Here is a 25,826-nt window from a genome sequence, read left to right on the forward strand (position 1 = left end):
CAAATAAACAAAGCAGAAGCTGACATCTATGGTAAAATGTAAATCTTGCTCTGGATCCAGAAAGGACTCCCTTTATAGGTGCCACCCACAGGAGGGAACTTTTAAGGACATGACAGGCTTGAGATTAGGTCACACACACTTGCACACTTTTATGGTATGTACTGTATACCCCATTTACTGCCCAGAACTGTACAAATAAACTATTTAGACAAGATAATTGAGATAACTTAACCTGTTTGAGTCTTTGGGTCACATATCTTAGCTTATGTGTCCAGCATGGAGCTTTACATCCCCAGTTTGACCAGGTTCAGCAATGGGAATCACAATATAGAAATGTTCTTGTGTTTAGAGTACTGCCTCAAATCCAAAATAACCCCAAGAGCAGCACAAATAAATCACAGTTGAAATAATAATTTTACACTTGGCTTGTATTTAGGAGTAGTTTAACATACAAATACACAGTCCACCTCTGTTAGGACAGACACGATTAAAGTTGACTACAGTAGTTAGCCGATGTGCCCTCGATGCTCCAATCATTATGTTCTGAGGTAGGAATTTATGGAAAGAGTAAGGATGGTAAGTAGGAGTTGCAGCTGAATACTTCAGCGATAAGCACGTGAAGTACGGAAGACAAAGGACAGATAACAAAATCCACCTTTCTTCTTGTCTTTTACACAAGAGTATACAATTTTTATCCACAGCTCATCCAGTTCATCAAATATATCTTATTGTGAATTATTTCTTCATACATACCAGGGGTAATGGCTTCTCATACTCATCATGCAAATACATTCCCTGAGTTTAAAATTACACTGTATACTGAATATAAAGCAGGCTATGGGCTCTAAAATTTTAGGTAAGTCCTTGCTGCATCAAAGTTCCATGTTTTAAAGTAAACTTCCCAATTTTTCATATTTGACAATTGATAAACACAAATCGAAAGTATGTAACTACCATACAAAATAATAATCATAACACTTGACTTAGTGAGAATTGGTAAAGATGTACATTTAGTATTCATATACCAGCTGCCTTCTGCACATTCGTGCATGGATTGTGTGAACACGGCCTTATCTGGTGTTGTCTGTCGTCTGCTGTCTTGAGCTGCTCTCCCTAAAAACCTTCAGTAACAGCAAATTCATTTTCTACTTGCCATATCGTAGCTTCATCTTAGATCCCCCCACCCACCATATGTGTGAAGACACCTCCACAGTGCAGCTAGCTAGCTTTTCTTTTATTGACCTTGCTTTTCTTTTTTCTTTCAAGAACCTCCCATTGATTGAATAGAGAGAAAAATGACGCATTAAGATGAATGGAGCAAAAAAAATAAAATAAATAAAAAGATAAAGTGGTGTTGTAAAGCTTATTTTTAGAACATAATATTACAGATAGAAAATTTTCTATTCACTCCAACAGGAATATGAAAAATTTTATAGGCTGGTGCAGGGCCTATAAAAAGTGTTCACATCTTTGGAAGTTTTCATATTTTTTATTGCACAACATTGACTCAGTTCATCTTCTTCTTCTTTCGGCTGCTCCCGTTAGGGGTTTCCACAGCGGATCATCTTCTTCCATATCTTTCTGTCCTCGTCATCTTGTTTTGTTACACCCATCACCTGCTTGTCCTCTCTCACCACATCCATAAACCTTCTCTTAGGCCTTCCACTTTTTCTCTTGCCTGGCAGCTCTATCCTTAGCATCCTTCTCCCAATATACCCAGCATCTCTCCTCTCCACATGTCCAAACCAACACAATCTCACCTCTCTGACTTTGTCTCCCAACCGTCCAACCTGAGCTGACCCTCTAATGTCCTCATTTCTAATCCTGTCCATCTTCGTCACACTCAATACAAATCTTAGCATCTTTAACTCTGCCACCTCCAGCTCTGTCTCCTGCTTTCTGGTCAGTGCCACCGTCTCCAACCCACACAACATAAGCTGGTCTCACTAACATCCTGTAGACCTTCCCTTTCACTCTTGCAGATACCCGTCTGTCACAAATCACTCCTGACACTCTTCTCCACCCATTCCACCCTGCCTGCACTCTCTTTTTCACCTCTCTTCCATAATCCCTATTACTCTGTACTGTTGATCCCAAGTATTTAAACTCATCCACCTTCATCAGCTCTACTCCCCTCATCCTCACCATTCCACTGACCTCCCTCTCATTTACACACTTGTATTCTGTCTTGTTCCTACTGACCTTCATTCCTCTCCTCTCTAGAGCATATCTCCACCTCCCCAGGGTCCCCTCAATCTTCTCCCTACTATCGCTACAGATCACAATGTCATCAGCAAACATCATAGTCCACGGGGACTCCTGTCTAATCTCGTCTGTCACCATTGCAAATAAGAAAGGGCTCAGAGCCGATCCCTGATGTAATCCCACCTCCACCTTGAATGCATCCGTCGCTCCTACCGCAGACCTCACCACTGTCACTTTTCCCTCGTACATATCCTGTACAACTCTTACGTACTTCTCTGCCACTCCCGACTTCCTCATACAATACCACAACTCCTCTCGAGGCACCCTGTCATATGCTTTCTCCAGGTCCACAAAGACGCAATGCAACTCCTTCTGGCCTTCTCTAAACTTCTCCATCAGCATCCTCAGAGCAAACATTACATGTGTGGTGCTCTTGCATTGCATGAAACTGTACTGCTGCTCACTAATCATCACCTCACTTCTTAACCTAGCTTCCATTACTCTTTCCCATAACTTCATGCTGTGGGTCATCAGTTTTATCCCCCTTTAGCTACTACAGCTCTGCACATCCCCCTTATTATACAACATTGAATTACAGTGGATTTAATTTGACTTTTTGCCAATTGATCACTATAATATCAAAGTCAAAAACAGCTCTCTGCAAATATAAAACAGAAAACACTTGATCACATTAAGTGTTCACCCCCTTCAATTCAGTATCTAGTATATGTAACCTGGGCAGCCATGGCAGCCTTGCATTTCTATGTGCAGGACTGTACCGCTTTACCCATCTAGACGCTGCAGTTTTTCCCAAATCCTTTGTAATGAAAGTGCTCAAGCTCTATCAGATTCAAGTCCAACCACAAATTCTCTGTTGGTTTGAGATCTGAACTCAGACTTCTCCAGTACATTAACATTGTAGTCATTCCTTGTAGCTTTGGCTTTATTCATGGAGTTGTTGTTTTTCTGGAAAGCAAATCCTTTCCCAAGGTGCAGGTTTCTTGAAGACTGCATCAGGTTTTCCTCCATGGCCTCCCACCGTATTGTTGCATTTATTTTCCTCTCCACCCTCACACACCTTATCAGGCCTGCTGCGGTGAAGCATCCCCTCAGCCATGCTTCATGGAGAGGATGGCATGTTTGATAATGTACAGCGTTTGGCATATAGCAAATGTGGTGTTTAGGCCAAAATGCTCCATTTTAGTCTCATCACATCACAAGCCCTTCCTTCAGCTAATTCAAAGTCTACCATGTGCCTTCTGCTGAGATGTCACGTACATTTATTTAACAGCATCTTCCTCTTTGCCAGTCTCCCATAAAGCTGCAATTGTTGAAGTACTGAGGTAACAATTGTTGCATGCACTCGTTCAGAGTATTCATAGGTTTCTTGGGGGCCTACCTAACTAGTCTTCCTCTTCTTGCTCTCTGCAGATTTACAACTCTGCCGTACTCTTTCCATCTTTAATTTAAATGAACACCAAGGGACATTCAGTGACTTGGATATTTTCTTGTCTCCATCTCCTGACTTGTATTTCTCAATCAACTTTTTACAGAGTTGACTTGACTACAGACAGGTGGTCTTTATTTAATTAGTTATGTGACTTCTATAATCAGTTGGCTTCACCAGTGAAAATATAGGTGTGTGAATACTTGTGCAATCAATGTAATACATTTAGATCACTTTGAAGAGATCTGTTTTCACTTTGACATCCAACAGTCTTTTTCTGCCATTCTAGTCCATTTAATTTGCATTTATTTGCTCAGTTGGTGCTTTTATCCAAAGCAACTTACAAAAGAGGTCAGCATAATCAAGTAAACATCAGTCTGGGGGAAAAAGTGTTACAAAACAAGGTTACAAAATCGATCATCACAAGTGTATGGGAGATTACAGTATTTGCGGCAAAATTAAATGCAATCCAATTTGTTAATTACAGTGAAATGCAATATATATGTAACAGGGACATTTGATTTGGTCACAATTTTATCGTGTCATAATTATGAAGCAATCAATCGATTGCTTTTCAATACAGCACACAATTTTATTGTCAGATTAAAATGCAACATAAAAAGCATGTTGCACTTTAATTTTTGTTCATAGATTGCATGTCATAACTAAAACCAAGGCAGACATATTGCATTTTGCTTAGTGATAGTGCCGCAATCATTGCATTTTGATTCAACATCACACTTTAAACATGCAAATTAAAAGTAATCAAATCACCAATCAGCATTAAAAGGCAGGGCAAGGGGCGTCTAAAGTTGGAAAAAGGGCGGATAAACGCTTCTGTACTTTGGTGGTGAACATAAGTTTAGTCAATATGGACTAGTGGTTAAACTGAAGTGGCAAAACATACATTTTAGGTCTCGCTAAAAAAGTATACTCTTATACTAAGTTGCCTAAAGTTGTTTTTGTTTTATACATGTTAAACTAAGCAGTGAGGTTATTTTTTTGAGGTGAGAGTTGTTAGCAATTTTAACTAAATACTGAATATAGTGAAACATGTGTTAGCATCGCGGAGCTTGGTTAATTCATAACTATTTATTCTTTATCCTCTGTGAATAACAGATACTATATAGTTTGTACCTTCTTTTGACACGCAAGAGAATAAATCATCATTTAGATTCCACCAGTTTAATTAGATAGTGGATCCCCTGCCTTATCAATTCTCTGTTCACATTCTTTCCAAGTACAATATACTCTTGATTGGAACGCCTCTTTTCCCAACTTGCCCATTCCCAAAACATTTTGACGCAGATTAGGCATTTAGTTTTGCCATAATTAAAGTGTAGTGTTGAAGTGAAATATAATATATACTGAAATGTGCTAGGAGAATTGCAGCAGACCTGTTTTGCTATTAGATATGGACATGAATCAAAATGCATTGTGCTTTTGTATTGCATTTTAACCTAACATGAAAATTGTGTGCTGTAGTGAAAAGCAATCGATCATTTGGTTAATATGTTTTTAATTATGACACGACAAAACCGTGCTAAAATTAAATGTCATACTTGCATATGTATTACATATCAACACAGTTAATGCGTTGTATTACTTTTAAATAATCTTCCATGCCAGTGAAGAGCACAAAACAAAATGCAAGTGAGTTACACTTCCTTGGTTACAAAAACCTGACAAAGCCATTATCAATTAGACAGAAATTTACTGAATAAGAGAGTCTTCTTAAAGACACTGAGGGAGTCAGCAGTTTGAATGGAAGTGGGCAGCTTGTTCCACCAGCTAGGAGCCGCACATTAAATGAGTCTGGACTCAGATTTGATGCCATTCCGTTAATCAGATGGGAGTGGGTGAGAAGAAGCGCAGGACCTCACAAGTGTCTCCATATATTGTATGTACTGGTGTTGACCAAATGACTACTCTGTAGGCAAGCATGAATGGTTTGAACTTCAAAATATGCAGTAATGTGTTATATCAAGCCTCATTATGTCATATTTTTCCCATGAGCACCTGTTTCACCAGATCTGATCACCTCTATACAGAGGCAAGACTTCGTGACTCTTGTGGCAGGGCGGTGCTTCAATTTGCTGCCCTCCAACATATCTGAATATGTTAACCTGTTTAAATAGAAAATTAAAATGACGTATAGAGAAAAATTAAGATACATTTTGCATAGATTTATTCATATATAGAGAGAGAAACAGCAATATTGTTTCACATATAATTTTTATAAGGATCAACTAGACAAGAATATAGTACAGACACATTGATAAGCCATGCTCTAATTATTACTTTAATATAATTATGATGCAAAAACCAGAACCAGTGTAGTGTACAAATGATAGGTGGGGATGTTTTCTGTATAGAGCAAGAACGCATTCGGATTGATCCATCCATCTATCCACCAACCTGCTAATCCTAACTACAGGGTCCCAGCCAACACAGGCCGCAAGGCAGGAACAAATCCCGGGCAGGGTGCCAGCCCACCACAGGGCAGGCACACATACACACCAAGCACACATTAGGAACAATTTAGAATCGCCAATACACCTAACCGGCAACTTTTTGGACTGTGGGAAGAAATCAGAGCTCCCGGAGGAAACCCATGCAGACACGGGGAGAACATGCAAACCCAGAAAGCGAACCCAGGTCTCCTAACTGCGAGGCAGCAGCGCTACCCACTGCGCCACCCTCATTCAGTTTGATAACAAGACGAAATTATAGATTTTAAATTAGTTGTTTATCTTCCTTGAAATTATTATTGGTGTAATGTTTCTGTTTATTTTTGTAATTGCCTCATAAATTTCAACTGCTGTGTCTGATGTCATCACAGAAGGACAGTCTAAAAATTATTTTTGAAGCATTTGTGGATAAAAATCAGAGAATTTAACTTTTTTCATTCATGAGTGATATTTTTACGTACGCTGCTGCTTACACACAAATTGTACTGACCCTTTTGGCCATTAATGATGCCATCAAAAATGTGCTGCCCGGGGCGGACTTCCCCCACCGCCTGCCCCTAGCTACACCACTGCCACTACAGGTTGGCCCTTGCGATTTACAAGGGTTACGATTCACAGATCCACCTATTCTCAGTTTTGTCATCAATAATTAAACAGAAATTATTTTGTGAGTTTTGTGAACTTTTGTGGAAAAGTAGCAAAGCTACTTAAATGGACTGCAAATCCCAGTAGGCCCAGGGAGTACTGCGTCATTTACAGTTCACTAAAAATGCAGTTCACCAAAGAACTGTGGGAACCACACATTTTGTCTGGGAGACACCACGTATCTTTGTCTCGGCAGCAAGGCACACAAGTGGTTTGCTTGCACAGTGATTGCTCTACCTCATATTTCTTGTAATGGTTCACATCTTGTTTAGTGCAATAAACGCAGAATACTTTGTAATTATGGGCCCAAAATGAATTTTCACATTCATGTGGGTCCTGCGCCCCTAACCCCCAGGAATCACTAGGGATAACTGTATTTATTTAAACTCTTATGATCAGTCATACCTCTCGGCCGACTGAGCACTCTTAGGTCATGTATCAATTCTTATTATTCTCCTATGACTGCTTTTGGATGTTGCTTCCGTAAGTACTGTGTGTTCTCATCCCTTCTGCTACTATTCAAATAGACTCTCATCACCTGTCTTACATCCTGACACAGTAATCCTCACAGATGTTAGGAGATTTTACCCCCAAGCTGATGCCATTTCTGTTTATTGCACCTTGCAGGACAGAATGCCTCCTATTCTAAAATGAAAGATTCAACATTGTTCAGGTTTCCTAGCCTTCAACATCATTAATTTTCTTACTTTATGAGTCATTCTCTTCCTGACCTCTTCATATATTGTGGGGCCACATAATGATTAACAGTTCTTATGTGCTGAACCACTTCATATCTTTGCATTTTGCTTCTCTCTGTGTGTATGTTCATTCTTTTTATTGTCATTGTATATCCCATGTATAGAGCTTCATCTTTCCAGCGAGACACTTAATTGTACCTTGGACTAGTTTTTAGCTGAACAAAATGAAACTTTGAAGCCAATTATAATGTCATTTTCTCCCCATGCCAACTAGATGTCTTTTTTTTTTTTTCCATCATTATACGACTCATAGCGAATTTCATTCAGAGCAGTTAAAGCATGGTAATGAATTCCCGATTCTATTAGTTGTGTTTCCTGAAAGCGAACTATGTGACATTAATTTACCTGATACGCATTCTGATGGCCTAATCAAGCTGATGTGTCAATTTGCTCAAAGGCTGAAATCTGTCCACCTCATTGAAAGGAAGGGGTTGGGTCAGTATCAACTCTCAGATTAGGGTTTTTAGCTTCGTTTTTTGAGAATAATTTATAGTCTATCAGGTACATTTCAGTCTGTTCTCAGAACACCCTTAACCTTTATCTGGTATGGTAGGTGCCATTGCATTTCAGAATTTTATAATAGGTTATGTAGTGCATGGTTATGTGGGGTTGCTTTGTGGAACGACACATGTCACTTAAAAGCTCTCTATATACACTGAATAAACCCTACAGTGACATTATCTTTGAAAGTCATGTCGTGTTCCACCTATTGACAAACGGTAACTCATGATAAATGTCAGAAAAGCTTCATTGCTCCTAATGTTATTATGTTAGCTGCAGGCCATTCTTGATCATTATTATGGCATTCATAAAATGAACAGAGCAAATTAACTCTTTGTCTCTTTAGGTTGTGACCTGATCTCTCTAAAATCTGTGTTTTCTTACCTACTGCCTAAGCCATGCATGGATATTTTACAGAGCTATTTGACAGGTTGCTTTATTTCTTTTCTGTAAAGAGACAATAATGGCTTTGGCAAAAAGTCTGGTCATAGTTTTCTTAAGCAACTGTATAATATCGTGGAAGGTAGGGTAGTATTAAAAAGTATGGTGAAGCATGTTTAGAATAGAAATGCAAATTAGTCTTAGAGAGACTTGGACTGTAATGTTACCCTTTGTGGCCTTTCATGTTTCTAACACTTAGAATTAAACTGATTTTCTAAAGATGCTTTGTTGCACGTGTACTTTTTGTTTTTCTTTGTTGAAGGCAGAAAATACAGTGCTGTGGAAGGAGCACTGTACAAAAAAGAGGTAACACTTTAGTTTAGCTATTCATTCTAAGCACCTATTAACAGATAATACAGTTTTATTAATTACTAGCCACGCTACCTGTCAAACACTAATAATTTAAAATACTTGCTATTACTTCCCCAATCACGTTCCCATAAAGCTCGCTTTTCAGACTCTGTGATTATTTTCTAGGTGTCCGTTTTTATACTTGCCATTTTTTTAAAGGTGACCCTCCGCATCCCTTTCCCCACTCGCATTTCCTCTTTCGTTGCATCACCAAAGCCAAACTGACCAATCACACCAAAGCCATACTGACCAATCAGATTGCTCAGAGGGACTTAGAGAGTGGAGGGATAGTGTTTTACTATATGGTAGATGTTTTCCCATAATTAAATGAGTACTACTTCCAAAAATGAACCTGCCTCATATAGGTTGCAGTGACGGCTAAGAAAAAAAATGTATGTTATGTTTTCACACAGAACGGAGTTTCTGAGGCAAAAGAGGTCTATGGTTACCAGCATTGGACAAGAGCAAATAAGATCATATCCATCCATGAAAAAATCTCACATTACCCGTGTTGCATAATCCACATGTCAAGTCATCCAGTCGTATGTTCACAAGAACTCAAACATTAAAATATTAATATAAAAATTGCTTCTGGAATGTGTTCTTGTGAATAAAAATTGAATTCCATCAGATGAGAGTGAACATTTGAATTACAGTCCCCCTGCCCATCCACAACTGAAGTACCTCACGATTATTTGGTGTCAGTCTGTGAAGCTGCACTCGTGTATTGACCTTCTTCTTGTTGCAGCATCTCAGATAGGCGTTTTCTGTTCCTCACAATGTTTTCACTCACTTTTATTTAACTTTCAAACTTAAGTTTGATGTGTCTCCCAGTGCACGCTTTTTGGTATATCACCTGTAGGGTAATGTCAGCCAAAGAATGAACTGGTACTGGGCTGAACTCCTGACCAATGAATGAGGTGAGGAGGCGGGTCTTTAATTCTAAAGCTCATTCATATCTGAACGCATTCCATTTTCATTTGTGTGAATGACTTTCTGAGAAGTGGTTTATTTGACAATGTTTTAGTAGCAAGACACATGTTTGAGACTTGAGGTTTACAATTGGATGACTGGACATTGTTTTGTTTGTTGGTCAAAAACTCTTTGACTGGCAACATGGAGTGTGCAGGTGAGTTTTCCTGGTGCCAAAATGTAACTTCTCTGGATGTTTTTTTTTTTTTTTTTAATGTTCTACCACAGATGCCTTAGCATTGCAATGTAACGTCATTAATTAAGTTTTGTCTAATTTTATTAGTGTTGAAAAATGCAACCATCATTTCATTTTGAAAATCTGCTAGGTTGTCTTTAAGAAAAAAATTATCTTCCAAATCACATGCATGATTCAAACTGCTGAAATGCACGCTTAATCAACTCAGCATGGAGCTGCTCGATGGATTGATTAACCTGACTGTAGGCATACGATACTTAGTGATAAATTCAGTGACTACAGCCTACTTCTGCGTTATTGACCACTTCCTGGAATTTATGGGACCCCCATACAAGCCTATAAGACTCACAAAGTAGCCAAACCTGCAAATCTTTGAGGTTATGGGAGGAGCAATGGAGTAACACACCAGCAGACCGCCAAAGCACTAGCACACTCCACAGAGACAACAGCTAGTGCACAATCTGTGATGATGCAGCAGCACCAACCACCGCTTATAATGGATACCTAAAGCGTTACCAAAAGGGGAGAAAATGTCCAAAATGAATTGTTTGAAGAGTGCATAAAAACAGCGTCCCTTGTTTTAAATGGTTGCGATAAATTTCTGAACATCTTTTTTAATTGCTCCTTTCTCTTTTTTCATATAGAACTCAGCTTAACTTTACGGTAGCAATCGATTTCACGGCATCTAATGGTAAGTGTGTTATCATCATAATTATTTATATGCTTATCCAAAGAAGTACAGAGTAAACAATTAATCAATTAATCCTTCACACATTTTTATCAAATACTGTATAGGTATTCTTATTGTCTTTATAAAAAAAATACCTAAACATGTCTCCAATATGGAGTAAATGTCATAGGAGCCCGAAAGTAATGCTTTCAATAGCTTGAAGATTATGTGGAGAACGTAAAGTTAAACAAACTGTGAAGAAAGTTCTGTAACCCCTTGGAGCAAAACTAAAGGTGTTTCTTTGTCACAATTTGCTTAGGGGGGCCTTGCAATCCCACTTTCCATGACAGAAAGCACCACTGAAGCATTTTTTTCCTCTAAACATCCCCTCTACTTCTCTCTGTCACTCCTCCCGTCCCACCACCATTAAACATTTTCTGTATTTCAACAAAATCAATGGTAATTGGCTCTGACTTATCTTCATCTAGGAACCCTAGACATTTATTTTCTACAGTATTACTTTTACAGAACTTTAATTGATCTGTTCTTTTTTCCTCATCCCAATACAGGGTAAACAGGGGGCTTGGTTGGGTGCCTAAAACTGATTCCAGAAATATTTAGCAACAGAACCGATTCACTCTCTACCAATATCTTTTTGATTAGTCATTCTGAATGTTGGTGACTTTAAAGAAGGAATCAAGTGTCTGTTAGGCATATTTATTCTTGGACACTACAAGCTGGACCTGATCAATCCAAATATTAATGAATTTAAATATAAATCTGAGCAGGTCTGGCCTCATCTTACTGCCACTTACAAGTCTGCTATTGTCAGCAAGCAGCAGCTCTCTGATACCCAGGTCAAATGTTTTTCTGTGTTTCTGTAAAATTTTAATTTCTCCTTGGGGACAAGTAAAGTATTGTCTGTCTTGAAGGAATCCATCCAAAGACATCTTCAGGTTGTTTGCTTTCTTGAGTTTGGATTTTTGTAGTAAAGCATCCCATTGCAGTCACTGTGCTCACCTTCCAGTCAGAAAATTTCCAAGTTTTGATTCTTTGCAGTGATAGCTTGCCTTCTGGTTACAAAGGATTTTGTTTTTGTGGGGTAAAAGAAATTAATCTTCCAATCACAGCAAATTTCAGAGTTTTTTTTTTTTTTGTGAGAGCTGATTGCATACAAATCAGGATTTTAAAAGTTTTGATTTTATAAGGACAGTTGGAATTTTTGAGTTTCTGTCACATCGATAAAGTTAGTTGGCAAGTACTACAGTAATCCCTTGCTATATCACGCTTCGACTTTCGCAGCTTCACTCCATCGAAGATTTTTAATGTAAGCATATCTAAATATATATCACAGATTTTTCGTTGGTTCGCTGATTTCTGCGGACAATGGGTCTTTTAATTTATGGTACATGCTTCCTCAGTTGGTTTCCCCAGTTGATTTCGTACAAGGGGTGCTATTGGCAGATGGCTGAGAAGCTACCCAATCCTCAGTGATATACGATATGCTTCCCACGGGGTGCTTCGCATACTTCCCGAACAGCACGTATTGATTTTTGATTGTTTGCTTTTCTCTGTCTCTCTCACTCTCTCTGACATTCTCTGCTCCTGACGGAGAGGGTGTGAGCAGCTGCTTTGTCCGGCGGTGCTTCACATACTTAAAAGCCCGAACAGCCCTATTGATTTTTGATTGTTTGCTTTTCTCTCTCTGTCTCTCTCTCTCTCTGACATTCTCTGCTCCTGACGCGCACTCCTTTGAAGAGGAAGATATGTTTGCATTCTTTTAATTGTGAGATGGAACTGTCATCTCTGTCTTGTCATGGAGCATAGTTTAAACTTTTGACTAAAGGGTGTTATTTCATGTCTAGAGGGCTCTAATAATGTTAAAAAAAACGTTTTTAGAAGGCCGTAAACAGGTTTTGTATGCCCTAACTGTGAAAATATTCGATTTATAAATAAAGAATCCTACTTCACGGAAATGCGAATAAACCGCGATAAACGAGGGTTTACTGTATTTGAAAGTTTCATTTTCGCAATTTCAGTTTCAATCCTTGCTCCTTTGTATAGATCTAGTTTCTGTCTTTGTGTTTTGGATCTTGTTATTTAGTAGGATTTTTACTTAGGGCTCTAACCTGACAATTACAGTTGAGCCCTTTTGGTTTAGACAGACAGGTTTTAATGTTCAGAAAAGTTCAGCTTTTGGTTTTCAGTTTTACTCCTGGTTACCAAAAAAGACATCTTTTGTGTTATTTTTGAAGATAATGTGCATCTCCTAGTTAACTGCTTTTCACATCAGAGCAATGATCAACTCAGGGCAGTCAGTTTGGGAAAAGAATGGCTGAGCTACGGATCTTTCAGGCCATTTTGCATTTCTGTTACTGGCACAATTTTTTTTAATTATTAAAATAGGCTGCACAGATCTCAGCTAGCTAACTGACCACTGTATTGTGTGTTCCTTAAAGATCAGCTCGTCTTTAAAACAATTATTTTTTTCTCAAGACTTGCCTGTTTGCCAGCACAGCTGGGTACATTCACAATTCTGTGGTTCCCAGCGTTATTTCAACATCTGCATATCACTGGGAACATGTGGTATAAAATCAATTATATCTCACACCATTTGACTCATCCCCAAATGCATATCACTGCAGTGTAGCACAATTGAATGTTTGTTCTGTTCCCACCTGCAGATAAGGCCCATGAAAACACATTTGTATATTTTATTGTGTTTTTTCAGCTGGAAACTACAAAGCTGTAACTTGTTCTTGCCATGTCTTAGTATTAGCCCTTTCCTGTTTCCTGGAGATTAGGCTGAGCTCAAGCAAACTCCTAGGAATCACAGAGTAAAGTCCAGTGCTCTGCTATGAACCTGTATTATCTACTGAGTCTTCATAAAAGAACGAGTAAGGTATATGAGCTTCCATAAACTAACAATGGAAGGTTAATTAATTTTACCATATGTGATGAAATAGCATGTGAGAACACATAAACCTATGTGTGTTAAAAATGATCGTCATCAAACAAAAAATATATGTCTCTGCATAAGCAGTTATTTTGTGTTTCATTTTAACTGCAATTTACAAATTGGAGGTTCCACTGCATTTAATTCCTCTAACCATCCATTCACTAGTTAATACAAGTTTAGGCTCTGGGAGAGCTGCAGCCAGTTTAGCAGCCTTGGGTATAAGGCTAAGAAGTTTAGCAACTTGACTGTCCCCACTCAGGCCATGCGATTGACGTTTACAGCTGTAAGGCTAATGGGATTAAAAACTTCACATGGTGAACAATGGATAAGTGAAAATAACAATAAGTCGACATGCACAATGGGAAACCAAAGCCCTGACATGACTAGGACATCGTCACTAATAACCACGCCAATGTGGAACTAACCACTGCTGCATTTTCCCAGAACTTTATTAGAACTTTATTTGTACCAAGGGGAATATTTAAGTTTTTAGAGACACTAAATGAAAATTGTAACACAGAACAACAACAACTTCAGATACACGCCATAATTACTAAAAAGAATGAACAATTTATGACTTGGCTAAAGATAACAGAGCAGCCCCGACATTTTGTTGGTATAAATAAGCCCCAGTAGTGTTTCTTGGCACAAAGACTATATATAATTATAATACAAGAATAATGTATTATAAAAATAAAAGTATTTGTTCAATTTCAATATTCATTCTTTTTTTTTTTTTGCAGTATTTACCATGATTCTAGTTTATACATTTCAGCCTCTCGTCACTATTATTGTACACAATTGCTGTTTTTCTGTACTAATTAAAATTAAAGCCTTTGTGTTCATTTGGCAATGTTTAAAAGTATTAACAATACAGATTGTCAATGCTATTTAATGTATAGAATTGTCAGTTTGTACTTTTCTTGCCTTTTACTTTGGCATCTGAAGTGTTTCCATTATTTCCAAATTACCACTTCAACTTTATATGTCTATTTTTTGTGAAGACCCTCATTTAATCACTGCTAATATTTTGCTGTTATATACATCGCACATATATGTTACACACTTGTGGTTTATTTCATTCAGGAAATCCCTCGCAGCCAACCTCTCTGCACTACATGAATCCGTATCAGATGAATGCCTATGCCATGGCCCTCAAGGCTGTGGGAGAAATCATTCAGGACTACGACAGTGACAAGCTCTTTCCTGCGTATGGATTTGGGGCAAAGTTACCACCAGATGGAAAAATCTCTCATGAGTTCCCACTGGTAAGGTTACATTTTTTCTTTTCATTTCTCTCACTGATTCTATTATGTCTCGGAATGAATGGAAAAGGACATCCACTGTCAAAAGAAAAGAATGTCACTTTAGAAATGTCTTGGCAACAATACTAAAAAAAATCATCTGGTAGATTCTGGACTGAAAAGGTTATTTAGAAACAGAGTCATTTTACCCAGGCTCTCTGCTTTACCAAAATTTTATTAAGGTTTATTAGATTCTCTTCTTATTTTTAACTTTTATCTAAAGGAAAACACACAAATATTGTCAAATAAATACAATTTCCATCTCTCAGACTCTCTCCAGTTAGTGGTGTCTCAAATTGACCTGCAGTTCATTGGCTTCTTTGTACTCTTTTCTGTCTGCTGCAATTATGTGATTCATTTATGTCATTAAATAGATTGTATCCATTGGAGATGAAATGCTCTGCTAACAATTTAAAGCGAAGGGCAAAGAATGGAAATTGGAAAAGCTCAATGAAATGTATTTTCTTTAAAAATCATACTTTGTAAAAATATGGAACTTTTTAGTTTTGTAACAAATCGAATTGTAAAAACAGAAAGATTTGTCATGACAGTACATTATGCTACAATAGCACCAATATAATTACTAGGCAAAATATACTAAACTTTACTAAAACAAGTCTGTGCAAAATAAACTTGCCATCCATGCCCATCTGTCCCCAGCATCCTTCAGCATCCCATTTTGACTCCCTAACCTTTACACATCTCTCACTGGGAGCTTTTTGATAAGATGTTTCATCATATGCTTAAGTGTATTGTCATATGCATGCAGGACGATGACATTCTTACTTGCATATCATTCTGCTGAGTAGCGACAGCAGTACAATACCAACAACATACAATGAATACAAAACTATACAATAAACCTATGATGCACAGAAGAAACACGTCCATAACAGACAATCTGTAATCTCCAGTATAGATGAGCACACTTTAGCTGCTCCCTCATAACATTTCCCAGAGTTAATCTTCCAACTGTAGTAGATTTCCTCTGTCCTTTAAGTATAGAACACTTGAATTATGAGGACAGATTAAAAGAGCTGAGCCTTTACAGTTTAAGCACATTAAGATGAGACATGATTGACGTCTTAAAAATTATGAAGGGAATTACTCCAGGTCCTGTGGTGGGTTGGCGCCCTGCCCGAGATTTGTTCCTGCCTTGCACCCTGTGTTGGCTGGGATTGGCTCCAGCAGACCCCCCGTGACTCTGTGTTAGGATTCAGCGGGTTGGAAAATGGATGGATGAATTAGTCCAGTGGACCAAGATTGTTATTTTACAATGAGTTCATCCAGAACAAGGGGACACGGTTGCAAACTTCTAGTGGATTTCTTCTGCCCTTTAAGTATTGAACACTAGGGGGCTTCCCCCTCTGCTTGCTTTGCTCGCCAACTCCCATTTTTGTTTTTCCAGAGACACACTTTTAAGATTTTTTTATATATATATTGTAACAAAGGCACTATATTGCGCTCGACCCAACACAGACTGGACACGGGAGGCACGTATAAAAATAAATAAACGTTTATTTTCTTTGAGGGCTCATCTCCCCCGTGTTCCCCAGCCACAACACAGTCCCAAAGCACAATACAGCAATACCAAAACACTCCTCTCTTGCACCACCACTCAGCTTCGTCTTCCTCCACCCACCCGACTCTGGCTGCTGAGTGGTGGTCGCTGGCTCCTTTTATCGGGTACCTGGAAGTGCTCCAAGGATCTTACAGTTTGCAAAAAAGTATTGCTGCTGTTAATGGATATCTAGCCTAAAGTGTCCTCCTTTTTTGTCATAATGTAAAAAAAAAAAAAGTTTCTACTTGAATATTTGTCCATGGCTCTTTTAGATGTAGTGCAGTTTCATTTATTTCCAATTTACTCAATAGATTTGAACCCTCTAGTTAAAAGAAGATGGATTCAATTTTTCACAAGAGCACTCAGATATGTAGGATTGGCACAGAAATGTGTCCAGGGGAGAGCGCTTGTAGGGATTGTGTTTTTATTTATCTTGATTGAAGCATTTGGACAATGCGATCAGGCAGTAGGCTGTATCATCAGGAAGTTTTCCCTGGAGGTGTTTTTATTATTGATGTTTCAGGTATTAATTTATACAAAGAAGTAAAAAAAAAAATCTAAATCTTTTCCCTCACTGCTTTTGGTGCATAATCAGAGTCTTCACATACACAGTTGTAAAAGGCTGAGATTTCTCAGTTGAAAATCAAATGCTTTCATCATTGTTTGTGTTAACGTTCTGTTTATTATTACATTTAAAAAGATTATGATAATGTTGAAACATTTTTTTTTTTCAAAAATAGTCCCCAACCCCTATCTTGCTTCCAAAGCTAAAAGAAAATAAAGAATACAATGAAGAGTAAACCTTCAAATTCAGTCAGATAACAAGACTCAAAAAGGCAACAATGGCCTACCTCATATAACAACTTTCTCTCCATGGTGATCTCGCATCCAGAAAAGGATAACATCTTCCTGAGCCATACCTCCAACACCACATCTAAGAAATTCCAAAATGTTCAAAATGTTTGCTTTCACTTAACTTCTACCCATATCACGATGGTGATAGGACGCTAAAAAATCTGTCACCTAATGAAGAATTTCTCAAAAGATTATCCATCCGTGTTGTGAGTCTGTTACTTATCACCAGCCATTTACTGTGACAGAATGGCGGACACTGAGCTTCAGGTTCCTGCTTTCCCATAACATTTAGGGATTTCCAAGGACTCTAGGATTTAAATCCAGAAGCTTTGATAAGCACTGTACAAAATGAGGTGGGCTCAGTTTCTAAATAAACGGATAAAGCATCACAGTATTAATCCCATCTCCAAAAATTCAGACTTTTACAGTCCAACCATTTCACATACAACATATATAGTGCCTTCAGAAAGTCTTCAGAACCCTTCACTTTTTTCACAGTTTGCTATGTGGCAGCCTGATACTAAAATCATTTAAATTCATCTTTTCTCACATCAAGCAACACTTAATTTCCCAGAATGACAAAGCAAAAACAAGATTTTAGAAATTTTTGTAAATTTATTGAAAATTTAAAGCTAAAATATCTTATTGGCACAAATATTCAGACCCTTTCCTATGGCACTCGATATTTGGTTCTGGTGCGTGCCATTCTATTGATCATTGCTGAGATACGTCTACAGCTTGTGGGGTCAATTCAATTGAGTGAACCTGATTAGGAAAAATGCACATTTGTCTATAGAAGGTCACACAGTTGAGCAAACACCAAGCCATGAGGTTGAAGGAAATGCCTGCACAGCTTAGAGACATGATTGTGTCAAGGTATAGATCTTGGGAAGGCTAAAAATCATTTCTGAAACATTGAAGATTTCCAAGAGCACAAGACCACCATAATTCTTAAATGGAAAAATCACAACTCTTTTTAGAAATAGCTACCAGTCTAAACTGAGGTACTAGGGAGAAGAACCTTGGTAAAACAGGTGACCAAGAACCCAATGGTCACTCTGGATGAACTTCACAGAACCTGTATGGATATGGGAGAAATTTCCTGAAGAACAAACACTGTTACAACACTCCACTGATCTAGGCATTATGGGAAAGTGGCCTAACAACATATGAAGGCCTTCTTGAGTTTGCAAAAAGACGCCTAAAAGACTCACTGACTATGAAAAACAAGATTCTCTGGTCTAATGAAACCAAGATTAGCATCATGTCTGGAGGAAACCAGGCACTGCTCATCACATGTGCAATACCATACCTATGGTGAAGCATAATGGCGGCAGCATCATGCTGTGGGTTGTTTTTCAGAAGCAGGGACTGGAAGATTAGATGGGGTTGAGGGAAAGCTGAACAGAACAAAGTACAGCGATAAACTTAATGAAGACTTACTTACTCAGAGTGCTCTGAACCTCAGACTGGGCAAAAATTCACCCTCCAATAGAACAATTGAGATGTTTCTACAGCTTGACCTTAAGCTCAAATGACCCTAAACATAAATAAAAGACAACACAGGAGTGGCTTAGGGTCAACTCTGTTAGTGTTCTTTGAGTATCCTAGCCAAAACCCAATAAAACATCTCTGGAGACACCCAAAGAAGCTGTCCACCAATTGTCTCCATCCAGCCTGACAGATCTTAAGAGGATCTTCAGAGAAGTAAGGCAGAAAATCTCCAAATCCAGGTGGGCATAACTTATTGAGTCAAATTGAAGAAGACTCCAAGGTGTCATCTCTGCCAAAGGTGCTTGAACAAAGTACTGAGTAAAGGGTCTCAATGGGATATTTTTTTATTTTTAATGAATATGCAAGGGGTCTAAACACTTTTTGAAGGCACTCTATCTAACTATCATATAGTACCTTTTCTATCTATCTATCCTTCTTATAATCATGTAGGTTTAGACTCAATGTTTGTGAACAAGCCAAAGAACAGTGTGCTTCAGTAAATCAATTGTGTCAAGAATTTTACCTCTTCTAGCACTTGCTATTTGTGAACTTGAAGATAATTTTCAAATTATGTTTCTCAAAATAGGAGTTTCTTGTCCATCTGTCTTTTGCTGTGATATTATAAAACAGAGATTCAAACCATTTTGCAGGTGAATCACATCTACAGTATCAGCTATTGATGCACATATATTTGAAAGTCTGTCATGTCTGAAATCAACAATTAAAAATGAATCATGCGCGAGATGTGAAGCTGCTGGGAGTCCTGATTGCTCTTTCAGACTCTCTTCCAAATGCACTTATTGAGCTGGAGTGACTCAGCTGATGAGGAAGAAGGAGAATTTGTTGAATGTCATTTCTGCCCACCTATGTAACTCAATTGCTCCTAAGTAATATTTTGAGGCAGGAAGATCTTAGATTTACATTATAATGATGGTGTTTGTACTGTCACTGTTTGTTATTGTTTTACAAACTGATATTTCAAGTTCATTTCATCTTTCAACACTGGCGGTAACAATGTGACTGACGAATCAGTTATTATGGGAATGTAAGAATTTTGATTTACAGTACCTCACTCTGTCTTCTACAGAGTAAAACATTCAAATAAACTATTGTACTTACAGAATCATTGGCTTCAAGCAATATGGCCGAGAAGCCATGAATCTGGATCTAACAGAACTAAATAAAAATGTAGCCCTCCTTGACACCACACAGTCTTTGATTTGATGACTTCACTTCACCTGTCTAACTTGCAGTAATATCAATACAAACCTTAAAAGTCAATCATTATAAGGAGCTATACAAAATATAGATAAAGGTCCTTTGAAAATCAGCTTTTTATAAATGCATGTTTTCTGAATGCTAGCAAAATGAAATCCAGTTGCTGAATTTAGGTTAGGTTTGCTCAGTTAAACTAATTATGTGTATACCAACTTATATATTTTTATAGTTCCCCAATTGCCATACAATAGGTGTTCTTATTCAAAGTAGTTTAAAAATTATATTTTATTTTATATCTCATCTTATACTACACTTGGCCAGCAGATCCCACTCCTCTTTTCAAGTCAGTACATTTTTGCCCTGTACCATTCAGAATATCAGAGCGAGTTTGTACAGTGGCATATTTTATTAATTAACCAACCATGAATTACACAAGGACAGAGGCCTGTTTTGGGCTTTGTATCAGTAGTAACCTTGTCTACACATTGAAAAGTGACAGAACTGGTTTCTATCATAAGGAAATAAAACAACTGTTACTTTTTTAGAGAAACCATAAACGAAGCTGGATAATTAATGGCAATTAAGTAATCATCCCCTAAAAGACTCTTAAGAGCACCAACTCCTTCTCAAATAATAAGCCAAAGCTCAGTTTAAGTTTTGGACCTTTCTCAGGGACAAGAACTGTTTGATTGTACAATACATCTGTTTTAATGTTTTCTGACATCAAAGTCAAGCTTATTATGTCATCTGCACGTAACAGGAGTCAGAGTCTTGTGCTTCATTCCAGCTGATAACTATTGATCTGCAAAAGTTGATGTCATTGTATCACAGTCGTTGTTTTCAGTTTGTGGTCCAAAACTGGTCCTGCAATTTGACTCTGGCTACACCACAAGGGCAATCTGAAAGTTCTGGGGCAATTTCCCAAAACATTCATCAGAACACTCATATTCACAATATACTTATAATTATATTATTTCTGTTATTGTTATTAACTGTAAACTATGCCTGATCTTTAACTTTGATATTGAGAGAAAAAGTATAACCCTTTTTTTTTCTGTGGACACATGCTCGAAACTCAGCTTCTGAGGTTCACAGCCTCAATATTTACAATTGGTGATTATTCTTTAATTCATAAATTTTGAACTAAATGTAACACACGTTAAGTTAAGATGACTAGCCTCTGAGGTTTCATTCGGAAACACAGAGATATAGCGCTTAGCCTCTAAGGTTGTATGTGAACAATTATGCATGTAACACACAATAACATAGCTGCTTAGCCCCTGAGGTTTCAGTAACAAGCACATGCTAATTAAATGGCACTTAGCCTCAGAGATTACAGGTAAGAAGCAACTGTTAGCCATTGTTGTTTTTCTTTCTAAGAGTATATTCATAAAGCTTTGCAAATGATAGTAAGTCCATCCTAATTCAAATATTACATCCATCCATCCATTGTCTAACCCGCTGAATCCGAATAGGGTCACGGGGGTCCGCTGGAGCCAATCCCAGCCAACACAAGGCACAAGGCAGGAACCAATCCTGGGCAGGGTGCCAACCCACCACAGGACACACACAAACACACCCACACACCAAGCACACACTAGGGCCAATTTAGAATCACCAATCCACCTAACCTGCATGTCTTTGGATTACAGAAACCTGTAATCAAATCCTAACTTTCAGTAAATTATAAGTAGTCTTTAAGCGTTAATAATATATTGGAGTCAGATTAAGAGGTCCACACTCTTATTCTGTCATTAGTTAAGTGGTTTGTCAACTATAGCTGAAAAGTGGTGAAATAAATAATTAAAATATTAACCATTAATATTAACCAAGTGCATAAATTAATAACCAGCTACAAAGGCCTACAAGTGGCAAATGTTAAGTTCAGATTCTGGATGCTTGCCTACAGAGTAGTCCATGGGTTAGGGTTAGGGCACTTATACATATGGAGACACTTGTGAGGTCCTTTGCTTATTTTTGCCCACTCTACTCTGGTGATGCCGCCTTTGCGTGGCATCACATTTCACTCCAGACTCTCTTCATGTGTAGCTTTGAACTCTATCCAAACTGCTGACAACTTCACCACATTTAAGAAGCATTTGAAGACTCTCTTGTATCTTTCTAATTGATTGTGGTTTTGGTGCAAGGTTCTGAATAGCTAAGGTAAGGGAAACTAGTCTTGTGCTGTTCTGTTTGGTGTAGAACTCTTCAGGTGTGATGGTTAATTTGATAACCATGTTCCCAAGACTGATGTTCACTCAACTATGTTGACTTCTTCTGTGTGTTGCTTTGGAGAAAAGCATTTAGGAAGTTGTGACATGTGAGTCGCTGTCTTGCACCCCAAAACATGAGGCTGAATCTCAGTACTTTAGCAAAACCAGATTTATTCACCTTGAAACAGGAATGTTATTTATTGCAGCGGGAGCTACCACTCTCCTATACACAAACACAGCAAATGGGCAGGGTCAGGGCTAGGTCAGTGGCCAAGTTACACTGTTCCCTACATTTATAATGTTCCCTGCATCACCCATCGGTGACAGGCGCGTATAGCACAATCTCGATCAGCTCGTAGTTGTTTCTGTGGTGCTATGCTGCTGCACTGTGAATGAATGGTTGCCTTAGCAAAGGACAAGCAATCCTCCACAGAGGCGGCAGTCACGCTGTAGCATATCGTCCCGTTTTTTGGTTTTTTTTTTGGGGGGGGGGATCCTAAAAAAGTTCAGAAACCTCACAGTAAGTGAATAAATAGAAATGTAAATGTAAATGCAATGTTTTGAGCCATAGGAAGTTGTAGCCTATCCCAATAGCAGTGAACAGACCTCAAAAATCTAGTCCTTGATAAGATGTTAGATTTTCACAAGGCATCTTCATTGATGCATTCACACTGCTAATGAACCAATTTATAGTTGTTAAATTTAAAGAATGCAGAATGGATGGGTGGATGGATGTTATTCATAAGTATTTAATGAAGCTGGACGTGCATCAGCCTCAGTTTTACACAGGATCTTAATGAATGTGAGGCCTATTTCAACTACATAATGAATCAAACAGAAAAAAACATGTTAAATGGTGTGTGTAAAAGCATTTTCAACCATTTATTTAGCAGGAATTTGATAGCACCAAACTATTTTGGATGGTCCCAACGTCAGAGAGAAAAGCAACCAATCATTACTCAGTTCTGTACACTGTAGTTTTAGTATGTGGGTTAATACTAATTTGGAGACTACAGAGCATAGAAAGTTTATTTTTGTTTCCTCATAAATCAAAATACTTTTGATTCCTTATTAATCCATTGTTAACACAGTGAAAATCCAGATTATTAAAAATGCATCAATATATGCTGAATATCTCATTAATATATGGCAAATTTGTATTAAACAGAGTTCTATGTTTTTACGGTTTACCAGTTGAAATTCATGTATACTGTGTTACAAATGATGACCAGTGTAGCTGAATCTTGATGTACTGATATTAGTATGCAGGGAGCAGAAAGCCTTATCACTGCAGATGGTGCCCCAGAACTACCCTGAGGCCACCAGAATGATAGACACTGAGTGACTATTAGAAGGGTTATTTTCTTTCACCATGCTGATGCATCCTGCATGGCTCTGGTGGGGCATTTCTGCCTAGCAGCACAGAGTGCAGGATGGTTGACAGCTCCAATATCATAAGGGCATGACTGTTTAAAGGCATGTCAAGGCTCAGAGTGAAAAGGTTTCTAGCCATCAATAGGCATTGAGGCCAGGTGAACCTGAACATTATTAGAGCTGCTCCTGACTGTATGTACGTGAGACATAAAGCTGTCAGCGGTGGCTGAGAAAAAATTGTAATCTCTTGCTTTTTATGAAGTACATTGCCTAGATTCAAATTGAATGGGACGCAACGGTGACCAACTCAGGACAATGGCAAACGATGTGAAAAAGTCAAGTCAAGTCAAATGGCTTTATTGTCATCTCATCCATGTACCGTATTGCAGCATACAGTGGCATGAAATAATGTTCTCCAAGACCGTGGTGCAACATATACATAAACACAGGACAAGTGAAGAACTATACTATGAATGAATGAATAAGTAAATGAAATACAGTACATTGAAATAATAGTAAAAAATAATAATAACAATAATTAATATTAAAAACAACAGTAGTAACAAATGTAACAATTATACTGCATATAAATAAACTACTAGCTGCAGATCTGAATGGCAGAACTAAGCAGATAGTTTGGAGTCCAGACAGCCAAGGGGTAGAAGTTGTTGCAGAACCATGCAGAACTGATTTGGATACTACTGAACCTTGTACCAGATGGAGCTGGGACAGAGATACCAAGAGAGGGGTAGAAGTGTTCCTTCACAATGCTGTAGACTTTGTGGATACAGTGCTTAATATGGATGTCTCAGGGCAGAGTGGTCTTAGTGATCGTTTCTGCTTTGTAGGACCTTGCAGTCAGAGACACCGCAGTTCCCAAAACCAGACAGTGATGCTGCTGGTCAGAACATTCTCAATGGTACCACTCTGCAATGTGATGATAATTGGGGGAGGTAGTTTTACCTTCCTCAGTCACTAAAGGAAATTGGGGACACAGCTGCTCCTTCTTGGCTATGGAAATGGTGTAAATTGACCAAGTAAGGTCACATGCCAGGTGCACAGCATGGAATTTGTGCTCTTGACCAGTTCCACTGCAGAGTGGTGTCCACAGTAAAAAGAAAAAAACTCTCATGTAACCCGTGTCACATTATCCAGTTGCATGCTAAGAATGTGCTGAATACATGTATATTTTGATAAAAACTATTAATACTTCTGGAAAAGTATTCCATAAAAGACACATTCCCATAATATTGTGCATTTGAATTGGATTCTGTTCAATATGACTTTTCATTATGCTTTTTTTGCATGAAAATATGATATTAAACATTGTTTCTCAGTCACCACTACAAACTACATGGTGTACTGTACATAATATATAAAAATATATTTTTGGTTGTAGTATTTCTTTAATACCTGAAGGTGAGAAGGAAGAAGGATGAGCTTTATGTTTTTTAACAGCTGATAAATAGAAGAAAATAAAATCCTATACCAGATTTTTTATTATTTATTTATATTATATATATTTGGTGTTGATTTATTCTCTTTGCTTCCTTGTATATTCAGAATGGAGATCCTGAAAATCCCAACTGTGTAGGAATTGAAGGTGTCCTGGAGTCGTACTTCCAAAGCCTTAGAACAGTGCAGCTGTATGGACCGACCAACTTTAGCCCTGTGATCAATCAAGTAGCAAGGTAAGACTAAAACAACGCTCCTTGTTGGTATCATTCTCACTTTGATTCACATACATAGCACATGGGTTATGTTGCAGTGCAATATAAAGAAAATACAATTGTAATCAGAAAGTTCAGTCATTGCATATAACATTTCATTGATTCCTAGTGTTGCATTCTGAACTTAATAAAGCTCTTTTGTAAGAACTGATGTGGCTCTGGTAATGGAATGTCTGTCTCTACAAATTATTTATAGTTTACACTGCATTGTTCCTGTGTGATCAAAGAGTGGCACTCTCAAGCAAATCCTGACCCCAGAATGATACCGCTGAGGCCCAAGTAATGAAAGATGATGATTTGTTAAGTAAAATCATAAATACACAAAGGGACAGGCAATGCATAAGGTATTACTGCAAATGACAATAATAAAATAAAAAGTTGGGAGTGGTCTCCCCTAGACTGTCTTGAATACTCAGTATTTGAGGATTATACTGCAAGGCAATGATTATATTTTCATATTA

General features: G+C 38.0%; 1 protein-coding gene across 2 annotated transcripts in view; it reads left to right on the forward strand.

The window, feature by feature from the left end:
• cpne9 (copine family member IX) overlaps nt 1–25,826 on the forward strand; it is a 672,011-nt gene that overhangs the window by 528,618 nt on the left and 117,567 nt on the right. For both annotated transcript variants that reach the window (XR_005635832.1, XM_039771535.1), the window contains exons 15-17: nt 10,632–10,678; nt 14,703–14,884; nt 25,199–25,326. Coding sequence is in view for 1 of the 2 variants with exons in the window: in XM_039771535.1 (XP_039627469.1) it covers nt 10,632–10,678; nt 14,703–14,884; nt 25,199–25,326 (357 nt within the window). In the remaining variant the exon portion in view is untranslated. The remainder of the gene's footprint in view (nt 1–10,631; nt 10,679–14,702; nt 14,885–25,198; nt 25,327–25,826) is intronic.

This window comes from Polypterus senegalus, chromosome 12 (assembly GCF_016835505.1).
Source record: "Polypterus senegalus isolate Bchr_013 chromosome 12, ASM1683550v1, whole genome shotgun sequence".
Classification (NCBI taxonomy): Eukaryota; Metazoa; Chordata; class Cladistia; order Polypteriformes; family Polypteridae; genus Polypterus; species Polypterus senegalus.